At 50.6% G+C, this 12,164-nt stretch overlaps 1 protein-coding gene across 1 annotated transcript in view; it reads left to right on the top strand.

Annotated features, from left to right (window-relative positions):
* Window positions 1-542: 542 nt before the first annotated feature.
* Window positions 543-12,164, top strand: part of DRGX (dorsal root ganglia homeobox) — a gene marked incomplete at both ends in the record, with an annotated part of 30,628 nt that continues 19,006 nt past the window's right edge. Inside the window, 5 exons of the mRNA XM_082673550.1 lie at window positions 543-576; window positions 5,349-5,446; window positions 6,317-6,418; window positions 9,350-9,528; window positions 9,613-9,725. Of these exons, the coding sequence (XP_082529676.1) occupies window positions 543-576; window positions 5,349-5,446; window positions 6,317-6,418; window positions 9,350-9,528; window positions 9,613-9,725 (526 nt within the window). The remainder of the gene's footprint in view (window positions 577-5,348; window positions 5,447-6,316; window positions 6,419-9,349; window positions 9,529-9,612; window positions 9,726-12,164) is intronic.

Raw genomic sequence — 12,164 nt, 5'->3', positions numbered from 1 at the left:
GAGGCGGTCACGCTCCGGCCTTCCTCGCCCGCCGCCCACCGAGGTACGCGCGGCTCCCGACCCACACACCGAGCCCTGCGCTCCTGGCCTTGGGGCTCGGCCGCCTTCCTGGTGGGGGCTGCCTTTCGCGCAGATGGCCTGGCGCGCTCGCCGGACTCGGCTGCGTTGTCCTGGGTGCAGGGATTGTGGCGGGGACCCCTGAGAGCCGGGAACCAGACTGCGTGGGCTTGGTGTTGGGGCCGAGGTGGGGGGACGTCTGTCCGGGTGGTAGACCCGAACGGAAGGGCTGTCCCACGGGGTCTCCGGCTTGCGACGGCGCTGCCACCTCCCCTCCAGTACCCAGAGTGGGCTGAAGGCATTGGGAGGGGGTTTTCCATGAAAGGAGCGCCCGGGGCACTCCAGGGCCGGGCGGGGGCGAAGGCAGAGGGAGACTCAGGCTCTGTCGCTGTTTGCTTTGCAGCCAGGCCAGATCTACGCGTGCCTTGTCGGTCCCGCAGTCACCCTCCCGAGTCCTGGCCGTCAGGTCGATCCGGCCGTCGGCGATGTTTTATTTCCACTGTCCGCCACAGCTAGAGGGTGAGTAAGCGCCGAGCCAGGAGCTGCTCCAAAAGGCCGGCGCCGGCCAGAAAGGGCCATAGCAGCAGCTGGGGCTGGTTGGTGGTTGGGTCCCTGCTCAGCGAGGGGCGCAGCCGCCGGAGGTGGGTAGAGGCGCCTTTGGCCCTCTCCCCACATCCGGCTCCAGCCTTCCACCCCATTGCCACCTGCCTCCTACCTCCCCCCACCCCCCCACCGGGCCTGGGCGGGTTGGCCCCCGGGCTATGAGCGCTGCCAGGACCGGCGGATCCTCCCAGCACAGATGCTGGTGTCACGCCTCTAATCTGGGCTCCCCTGCCCAGGGGGCCGCATCAATCTTTCACGGTGTTTTGCAAACATCCTGATAAGCCGTGGTGGACTAGGTGACCCGCAGGGTCCTGGGCCGGACGTGAGCAGGACCCCCCGCTGCCAGGCTGCTCTCACTCCCTGCCCAAGGCCATCTTGCTTGGCCATGCCAATGTGGCCCTCAGGAGCAGGGTGGCCCTGCTCACCACTGCCAGAAGTGCCCTGGCATGGCTGCCTCTCTGTGACTCACTGGGTTTCTGACCTCAGACGCTAACCACTTCCCACTCCCAGGGCCAGCCCATGACCAGGGTTTGGGTCTTTGAGGGTCTCCGGTTCTTAGAAGAAATTTCGCTTCAGGATCCTTGGTGTGGTCTCTGCACTGGGCTGTTAGGCGGGGGTAGGTTGGTGAGAAGGAAATAGCTTGGATTCCTGGTCTTGGGGGCTCCCCGGGGGTGGGCCGTCCATACAAGAAGGGGATTTCTATGTACCAGGCAAATGCAAAGCCACACACTCTGGCCCTTTAACAGCGCCTTCCTCAGACCAGTAGTCTGAGCCATGGGCTGCTAGGACTTCTATAACTGGGAGCAGAACCAGGACTTGGCTTTGGCAACCTACTCCTTTGGGGGTGGGGGTGGGCAGTGAGTGAATTTTGGAGGGGAAGAAATCGAGAAAGGCACGGGGCAGGGCAAAAGGTGTGAGACACTGGGGGGACCTGAAACATCAGAGCATGCTCCTTCACCTTGCCCCGGTTACCTTGAGCAGTAGCCGGCCTCAGCTGGCCAGCGTACACAGGGATTTCAGAAAGTTTGTTTTGTTTTTCCCATGGAAGCTTTTAAAAGTTCAGTAGCATTTTCTAAAGGAGGCTAATGAACACCAGGGTTCAAGCCTGCCAGCCCGATCCGCATTCCTAAGAAGGGCAGGCCAGACACTTGGCTGCATTTCACCTCCTTTTACTTCCAGTGGCCCATGCAGATGGGCTTTATCAAGGTCTGAGAGGTTCACCCCCTGACACCTAGGACTGCGGGGAGATCCTCTGCTTGTGCAGTGGACACGCCTTTTCTGCATCCCTGAACCTCAGGTTTGCACTGATGGATACTCGGCAGCCCACCCTTCCAGTTAAAGTGGGAAGGTTGAGGTGTGGGCGTTTAGCAGAGGGTGGGCTGCCTGGGTGACTGAAGGGGAAAGCCCAGTCTGCAGGGTGGGTTGCAGAAGTCACCTGGGGAGAGCCCTGGCCAGCCTGTCGTGGCCCCAGCACACAGACCTGCTTGCTGTCCTCAGCTCAGCTTAGCTCACCTTTCCTTCCCACACCTGGGGCACATCCCGCCTCAACGCTTATTCTGATTGCTGTGACCAGAAGAAAAGGAGATGGGTCTTTAAGAACTTTTTTATTCCTCTGCAGATGTGTTTCAAAGGCAGTTTTACAGAAACGGGTGTTTTATTTTAGTTTAGTATTGCTGTGGGGGGAGGTGGCCTGCTGACGATGGAAAGGCTGAGGACAGTTCCTTGGAATCTGACTTCTCATTATTGCCTATCATCTTTTTAATTGTAATTTTTTATTAATCTAGAGAGGCATATAAGAGAAAGCAAAGCATGGCTCATGATCTCCCTTCTCAGATAATTTTGCTGATATTAAACTAGAAAGTATTACATCTACCTGCTTAGGAAATTCAAATAGAACAGAAACTTACACACTGAAAAGTGAAATCCTCCTTCTCTACCTCTTTTTCTAAAGATACTCCCTATTGTTGGTTTCTTGTGATTCCTTCAAGGAAAACATGCTCTCACCTGCGTTTACCCTCATTTATGTATTTTTCCTTTATATGTTATGCCTTATTTGTGCTGAGATCATACTGGCACATCATTCAGGACTTGCCTTTTTTCACTTTATAATACAGATTTTGGTGATTTTTCCGTGTCAATGTATGCAGATCTACTGGCTTCTTTTATTATTTTTTAAATTTATTTTTAAAATAAATTTATTTACTTATTTGTTTTTATTTTTGGCTTTGTTGGGTCTTCGTTGCTGTGCGTGGGCTTTCTCTAGTTGTGGTGAGTGGGGGCTACTCTTCGTTGTGGTGCGCGGACTTCTCCTTGTGGTGGCTTCTTTTGTTGCGGAGCCTGGTGCACGGGCTCAGTAGTTGTGACACGTGGGCTTAGTTGCTCCACGGCATGTGGGATCTTCCCGGGCCAGGGATCGAACCCATGTCCCCTGCACTGGCAGGCAGATTCTTTTTCTTTCTTTCTTTTTTTTTTTTATAAATTTATTTATTTATTTTTTTGGCTGTGTTTGGTCTTCATTTCTGTGCGAGGGCTTTCTCTAGTTGCGGCGAGCAGGGGCCACTCTTCATCGCAGTGCGTGGGCCTCTCACTGTCGCGGCCTCTCTTGTTGCGGAGCACAGGCTCCAGACGCGCAGGCTCAGTAGCTGTGGCTCATGGGCCCAGTTGCTCCGCGGCATGTGAGATCTTCCTAGACCAGGGCTCGAACCCGTATCCCCTGCATTGGCAGGCAGATGCTCAACCACTGCGCCACCAGGGAAGCCTGACTGGCTTCTTTTAAATAGCTGTGTAGTATTCCATTATATATTGTTCAGAAGGTGCCTACAATTGTGCACTTAGGTTGTTTCCTTTTTTTTTTCCTGTTACCATGTTACCAGGAACAATATTCTCGCTCCATTTTGGCACACTTTTAAAGTATATTCATAGACTACATACCTGTATGTGCACTTAACATTTTTGATGGATATTGTCAAATTACCCTCTAATAAGGCTGCACAAATTCATGCTCCTACAAATGGTGAATAGTGTGTACAATTCATTATGCTTTTAACTGTACTGGGTATAATTGTGCAGCTTATTGTTTTGGCAAAATGTTTTGTCTAATTATTGCAAGGTTTAACATTTTCATAACATTATCAACCATTCTATTTATTCTTAAGTAAGAAGCCTGTTCTCATCATTTCCTCTTTTCTATTAGGTTGTCAATCGTTGTTCTTATTAATTTGATGAACTGTCAGCTTTTTTTAGGATCCAGTTTGACATGCAGTGTTTCACTTAAAGATACTATATGTACACTTTGTGAAACAATTTGGGACAAGCAGGTAGAAGTTTGTGAGGCTGATTGTGATTTGAGGGCCTCAGAGCTCGCATTTCATCCTCACCAGTCAAGTGCTTTGTTTTAAAAGGAAACTGTTTGGTTTCCCGCAAAATAATGGAAATAAGACCACTTTGACGCTGTCCCTTTGAAGTTCCCAATGAGCTGGAGAGAAATATTTGTAACTAGGATTTTGAGGAAGAAAGCAATTTGGATGGGATGGTGGAGGGAGAAGTTTTCACCAGAGAGTGGAGGTCTTGTGACCAAGGATGTGCACTGGGGAGTTGAATAATAAGTAGGAGGGACTCCGTTTAGCAGATAGAATTTTAAAAAGCCGAAGGACCTTGCTTCTTTGGGACTGAGGTCCTTCGGAGGGATGGTGCCTGGGCAGTGTCACTAGCCAGCTCCTAATGGCGAACATGCAATGATTCTGAGACCGGAGCCCATGGCAGGTACAGCGTTCACTGGCTAATGGGAACTTGCTCATTTGTTTTCCTAAGAAGCCAAGTAAATGGTGGACTGTCAAGTCAATGGTGTACGTTTGGAAAATGACCTGAATGCACATTTGGGGCCAAACTCTGCTGTGGCTTAATCCGAGCTTTGGAGGCTGGCAGGGAGGACTGTGGATGCCTTTCTTTTCACAGAAGTGGGAGTAGTGGGTCCTTTATGAGCCTGGCCAGAGGCTCCTGTTTAAGTCTGCTTGGAATTCAGGACAGTCGCTATTGGTGCAGACTTCTTGTTAATTGACATCTATACAACAGATCCACTAGAGTGCTGATGAGCTGTGACCAACAGTATTAATATTCATTTATAAACTTCCTACCTCCTCATGTCCTGAAGTTCTAGGAGAAAAGTGCTGGGAAAAGCTCTTGGTGATTTCATTCCTCCCCTAGCCCCAGCCTTTAATTCTTATTGTTGTAGAAACAAGGGAAAGTAAAATAACAAGTGAGCAAAAGGGAAACGTAGAGGCTTTTATTAAAGGGTCAGAGGTAGAAGGGATGAGCTGAAGGCACATTGGACAGAGGTGCAGGCAGCTGGGAGCCAGAGGGCCGATGAAGTCTCCGTCTCAAGTTAGTGACCCTTCCTGGCTCAGAGTCTAGAATTTCACAAGTGGACTTGGCTGTCTAGGGGAGTAAGGTCTCCACTCACCCTATGAAATAGGCATAGTTAGGCCTAAAGTCAGAGATTACTGGGAGAGAGAGAAAGCATGAGAGAGTGAAAAAGAGGGAGCCTTAATTACAGGAGCAGAGAAAGATGCTTTAGGACAGACAGGGCTCCGTCTGGGTGGGATGCGTCACTGAGTGAGTGTGCGTGGCAGGGGCTCAGTGTGAAGACTGGGGCGCCCTGTGCTCAGGCTGATCCAGTTTGCTCCCTGCAGGCACTGCACCCTTTGGCAACCACTCTACAGGAGATTTTGATGATGGGTTTCTGCGGAGAAAACAGCGCCGGAACCGGACCACGTTCACTCTTCAGCAGGTAATGATGTTCCCCTTCTGAGAGCCATCCACTTCCTGCCTCCAAATTAATCAGAGTTTGAGCAGCTCTTCTTTGTCTTTTAAAATAAAGCCAACTGATCATGTTAACTGGATCTTTCTGTTTTCTTGAACAATTCATGTGTCAAGGAATCTGTCTGGGGAGAGGGCAGAGGACTGTGACGTTATGATCCCAGATAGTCAGTGAAGAGGCAATGATGATGGCGCCCTTTTGTCTCAAGTTGATAGTTTGGGGAACATTTCCACATCAGCAATACAGCAACATCATTTCAACTTGGAAATAACCTTCTGAGGAAGGCAGGTCAGGTGTTCTCATCCCCAGTAGATAAATGAGAAAACCGGGGCCCAAGAGGTTGACTGATTTGTAGAAGGTATTGTCATCCATAAGTGGAAGGGCTACAACTGGAACCTTGATATTGTCTTTCCAGGGCCGCGGCTCCTTCCCTTAGATCCGTTTGTCTCCCAGAGCACACTGGAGCAGAAACCCTAGGCAGTTTCTGTGGGACTGACCCAGGGAGGGCTTCTGCAAGTTGATTCTGTTCTTCCAAGCTCTGTAGTGAAAGCTGCCTGGGTTGCACTTTAAATGTAAATGCATTCAGATGTTTGCGCCTCTCTTATTTCCACCTCTTGGGGTAGCACTGAGGTTGTTAGTAAGTCTTAGCTCCCAAGTCTTCCGCGGTTGAAATTTTAATTCTGTGGGATCTTTCCAAAGAGCATTTTTCTCCCTCTCTTCCCCTACTTGATCTGTGAAACTACTTCCTCACCACACATAGCAAATTTGAAATATGCATCTGCTTCCTCTCACCTAGCCACATCCTCTCACCAGTAAATATTTTTTTTTTCCTTTTACCAGCTGGAAGCTCTGGAGGCAGTTTTTGCCCAAACACACTACCCTGATGTCTTCACCAGAGAAGAGCTAGCCATGAAAATCAACCTCACAGAAGCCAGAGTGCAGGTAAACCTTCTTTTTAATTATTTAACTCTCTGATATTAAAACTGGCAAACTTTTTTTTTTTTTTGACATCATGACTGCAGAGTGCACATTTGGCCAAAGAAAGCAAATGAAGACTATCTGTCATTTTCATGATGCACTTTAATAACATCAACATAATGTGGAATATTAGATTAGGTTGATTAATCGGTCATTCATAATTAACTAGTGATAATGTTCTACACTAATTTGTCCGCGTCTCTAAGGTACTAAATTACATCAATGCACATCCATTTCCTTGCTTTGGAAAAAAAAAAAAAAAAAAAGAGCTGAGATGCTATTCTCAAAGCAGCTCTGACCACTCTGGGGTAAGGCCGGTCAATGGCAGAGAATTGTGTTTTCGTATGGGAACAGAGTAGGATCTGCTTTCCAGAAATTGCATCATGTCCAACTTTTCCCCAGCACGCGGACCCTTTCAGCGAAGTGGTCCGAAGAACATGGGCAATTTAAAAATCTTTAAACGGCAGCAGCAAAAGGGCTGCCTCAGAGCCGAGCGTGGCCCGTGGTGACTGTCTCTAGGCAGGATTTCTTTTTAGAAGCTACACGGTGATTACGTTTAAGTGCACAAACCCGTCGAGCCCAGCAGATGTGCTCGAACGCAGGAGGAACAGATTCGCAGCAGCGCCTCTCCGGGCGAGCTATTCTTTGAGCACAATTATATATTCATTTTATTTATGGGGTTTCCTCCATGCTGTTTCTGTTCTTTTTTATGTAGGGGCTTGGGGTTAAGACTATGCAAAGATCTAATTGTAGGAAATATAATAGTTTGCTTTCGGTTCCCCTGGGTCATGTTAGTATCTCTTAAAAACCTATGGCTGAAGAGAGATAATGGAATTCTGAACAGTAAATTGGGGGTTGTAAACAAATTATTTCCCCTATAATCAGATTATGTGATCCTGATTATTAAATCTGAACATGAATCATTGGTCATATGCGGGCAAATTAAACTGATTATTATTTGGAAATGAAAATCTCCTTTGGCCAGGACGCCGTTCATCCTTTCTTTTTTTAATGCCAGCTTGCCAATAGCTGCGTAAAGACTGAACTGCAAATTGAGATAAATGGCACAATTACTGAGCATTCAGAAGTGGAAGATCATAACTTCTCCCTGAAAGGTGCAAGGGTGAGATAGGGGTGGTGACAATTAAAGCTGGGACTTGTTGTTCGGGCTATTGTTGGCTATTATGCAAACAGACAATGGCTGTGAAGCATTTGTTTAGTGAGACTCCATGTGGGGACACGGCTTTGGTGGCGGGAAGGGAGATGTGTTTACATTTATACCCCTTGCTCATTCAAATATGATTAATGTTCTATAAAGCAGAGTCTTAATCGAAGCTGATGTTGTCAAACAATAACTAAATAGGGAAATAAACGACTCCATCATGCTCTTGCCTCAGAAGCAGGCGAACTGTCAGTGCAAAGTCATTAAAATATGATAATGAAAAATAGCTCAATTAAATGTTGTTATAGCTGTGACCTTCATTCAATTAAGATGCCAGAAAGTGTCTGCATTTTGCTTTGCATTTAACTGCCCTAAATTTAGAATATAGATAAAATCATTATTCAGTGGTTGCTGATATGTGCAATTAAAAAACCAACTAGATTAAAAAGAAAGAAAGAAACCCAGTTAAAGGAGAATGAAAATTCGGAGGTGGGGTGAGCCTGGAGACCGAGGCTCTCTCCTGGGCCAGTCTGCTGACAGGCAAGGAGGAGAGGATGCCCAGGGGAATAGGAGGGAGGTCTAGACAAGCCCTTTTTTTTTTTAAAGCCAGGAATTATCTTCTAGGAGAGAGGGGGAAGAGGTTTAGCTGCACTGAGTAAAGAGCAGCAGGACTTCACTGACCTCTGGGAACACCTTGGGCCCAGGCTGCCTGACTGCCCTGAGGCTGTCCTGCAAATGCGATCTTGGTCTCTAAGGCTTAAAGAATTCCACACCCGCCTCTAAGAAGGCACTCAGAGCAGGTGAATCACAAGCTGCCTCCCAACCTGAGGATGGTGGAGATAATAACACTAGCTAATGTTCACCGAGGGATTGATTGCTGCGTGCCACGCACTGTGCTTAGTATTTTGCATGCATCTCCATTAAATTTCCTAATGATGCTTGGGGGTGGCTGTTATTATTACTCTCAGACAATTTGGATTATGGTACCCAGCCAAGCCACTGGGCTTCAAATTGTAGATCTGCCACTTAGCACTTGGATGACCTCAGGCAAGTTAATTAAACTGTCTGTGCTTAGTTTTCTCATCTGTAAAGTGGGGGTAGTAGGACTACCTGCCTTAAAGGATTGCAGTGGATTCTAAACCAGATTCTCCGGGGTCCAGAATTCTCAACCAGGACTGACTCCAGAGTCAGTGTTTCTAGTGGATGCACTGGGCTGATGGTCATGAACTTGCCGTGATGCGTCAGTGTTAAATCACACGTATGAGGCCAGACACACTCCGGCCAAGCCTGCTGGATGAGAGAATGAGTATTTTTTGATGAGGAAATCCCAGGGCAGTATTTTACAAACTGCTTTGATGACGAATCCCCCGTCTCCCCGTAGGAAACACATTTCACATCAGATAAGTGTACTTGCATACCCTGAGTATTTCCACAAGATAGTACTTTGACCCTTGCTGTGGGCAGTGCATTCGGATACTTTCTATGATTTCACACTCATTAAAAAATGCCTGTCACACCTTCCGCTCTGGTTTTCTGACCCACCCATGAGTCTGAAGCTGCAATTCGGAGGGCACTGCATTGCTAGATCTTTAGAGAGAGGAGGCTGTGCTCCCGCACGCCTACTGCAGGGGAGCCGGCGGCACGGGGACCAGGCACCTGGGTTTAGGTTCTGGTTGCCTCCTTCTGTCTGATTTTCTGCCTCTGTTGGGTGTGTGCTTCCTTCGGGGATGCAGGTTTGGTTCCAGAACCGAAGAGCCAAATGGAGGAAAACGGAGAGAGGGGCCTCGGACCAGGAGCCAGGAGCCAAGGAGCCCATGGCAGAGGTGACGCCACCGCCTGTGAGGAATATCAACTCCCCGCCCCCTGGGGACCAGGCCCGGAGCAAGAAGGAGGTCCTGGAGGCCCAGCAGAGGTGAGGCTGGCTGAACCCAGGGCCTGGAGGGCTGGCGGGCACCCGGGATTGGGAACTCAGTGTGTCATTTTCCTTCACTGCCAGCCTGGGGCGAACTGTCGGTCCCACAGGGCCTTTCTTCCCCTCCTGCTTGCCGGGGACCCTCCTGAATACGGCCACGTACGCCCAGGCCCTGTCACACGTTGCTTCCCTGAAAGGTGAGTTTGGGCTCTGCTGCCTGCTGGTGCGGGGCGGGGGCTCTGCCTGCCTGCAGCGCCTCCAGGGGGATCATGGAGATGGTTTGCCTCTTCTGTTTGCTTGGGCGGGCCCATCCTTGCACCTGGGGCTGGTGTAGCTCCTTTTCTCCTTCTGTCCGCCACAGCCAGGGTCATGAACGGCATCTGTTTCCACACGTGCTATCTTGTTTGCTTTCTACATGGCCTGAGAATGAGGGTGAATGTCATCTCACCGCACCAGCTGCGGAATTGGTTGAGAGAGGGCTGTTTCAGAAGGGCCATTGCATGTTCACGGACTGCTGCCTCCTGTCGGTACCAGTTTTAGGTGCTAGCTTGCAGCTCGTGGGTGAGGCCTGCGATGGACCGTTGTCCCAGCTCGTGAGGACCCTCCCCATACGTGCAGCCTCCCCACCTGCCTTCCCTGGGGCCTCCTGACGTCAGGGGTTAGGATTTGTGGTTTTCTAAGATTTGCTGTCTTCTCAAAGGCTGTGGTTGTCTGAAGGATGGAAACCATTTGGGGCATTTTTGTCAGGCCCAGAGAGAAGGACTCTGGTGGGGCTGTCCTTTGGGGGTTTCTGGGTCAACCCTACTGGATGAATGGGTCCATCCAGTGTCTTTCAATTCTTGGCCCCAAACTCACTCTTCCTGTGAGGAGACCAAGCAGCTGTGCTGGCCAGGAGCAGGGCTGGGCCCCAGAGTTCATCTGGGACAGTGAGTGTTAGTGTTGGGGTTTGTCCGTCACAGCGGGTCTGGGAGGTGGGGGTGCAGGTGCGGGCTGTAGGCTTATTCTCCATAATAGGCAGTGGGAGAGGCCCCCCTAGGATGTTTCCTGTGTGCTCTGTTTTTGGGTCTGGGGTCTCCTGCCCTCGAGAGGTTCCCCCTCCTGCAGGTTGGTCTCGCACGTGCGTGTGCACATGGGCGCGCGCACACACACGCACACACGCACACGCACACTGGCGATCTGCATTGCAAATGTAGTTTCTGGAGCCTGAATAAGGGCATGATGGAGCCTCTCTAGGGAATCTCTGAAGGGAGAGAAGGGTGTTCTACGCACAGGGAACAACACGTGCAGAGTGCCAGGCGCAGGGAGAAGAACCAGGCTTGTCTGGGGAATGGCTGGTATGTTGGGTGCCCACAGGAGAGTGCCCAGAGGTCAGGTGGAGGGGCCAGAGCTTGCAGGCCTTGGATGCCGCACTCCTGCATTTGGAGTTTCCACTGTAGGAGGAGGGACCCTGAGGCCTGGAGCCACTTCTGAGTGGTCCAGGCAGCTGGGCAAGTCGCCGTGCTCAGATGGCCGGCATGGGTTGATGGGGTTCAGCTCCATCCAGCTCTGCACCCCGTGCCCTGATAGTGCTCCCTTCAGCTCCAGGGTCTGTGTGCTCCAGGGGCCAAGTAGAGCCCCTTGCCACAGAGTGGCCTTGGGGCGTATTCACAGACACAATAGACTGAGGGGGCACTGTGAAGATGGGGTCCCAATTGGAAGGGGCTTCCAGAAGGAGATTACCACTGGGACTTGGGTATCATTCAAGGAGCTGCTCTGGGCAGAAGAGCAATCCTGTGTCCATCTATGAAATCCTCTCTGCTTCGGTGAGGCCCAGCTCAGTTCCCGAGAGTAACCGTCTCTTTTATCAATGTTCTCTGCTTGCCCCACTCCAGCCTCACGAGTTGAAGGTGAATCCCACGTCTCTTCGCTGGGGCAGTTGGGAGGGGTCTGGGGCAGAGCCCAGGCCCTGGTGGAGGCCTGAGGTGTCTGAACGAGTGGAGAGAGGGCCTGGCTGCTGGCAGGGAGGGTGGGAGTGCCTGCCTGCCACTGCGAGGCTGAAGGCACTGATAAGAGGGAGACAGAGGACAGAGCAGAAGGAAGAAGGGCTGGTGGGAGGGGCAGGTAAATCTGTCATTCTCCTCTTCTTCCTTTACTCGTATGTACTCCCCCAACCCCAGCACTTCCCTTGGGGCCTGACCTGTGCCTGCTTCGCTGGAAACAGACTTTCCTCTGATGGAGGGATGGGGCGTTGGGGTGTCAGGATCTGGCAGAAGTGCTGGAAATCACAGTGTGCTCACCAAGCCAGGGCACAGCTTGCACATCCCCACTGGAAGGTCTTCCTGGCTACGATCAGGGACACGAGGTGTGCTGGGGCAGGTGACACACTCGGATAGTTCCAGAGCCGGGCAGGCGATGAGCGAAGCGAGTGTGTGTGGGCTTTGTCTTTGCTCCCCCAGATACGCAGCCGTCTTGGTCTATACGTCATTCTCCCACTTGTGAGAAAGGGGTGGGGAAAAGGCACGTTTCTCTACGTCAGAAGCAGTTATGCGAGGAGCACGCTAAGGGGCTCCCTGAGATTCGGCAGAGGCGGGCTGGGGAGCATTTGCCCACTCCAGGGTCAACTACTGCTCACGTCAGCCGATGGTGGCCAAGTGGGT

Source organism: Grampus griseus, assembly GCF_964374135.1.
Source record: "Grampus griseus genome assembly, chromosome: 16".
Lineage (NCBI taxonomy): Eukaryota > Metazoa > Chordata > Mammalia > Artiodactyla > Delphinidae > Grampus > Grampus griseus.
The sequence above is the reverse complement of the archived record's forward strand: the minus strand, read 5'-3'. Positions and strand labels throughout refer to the sequence as shown.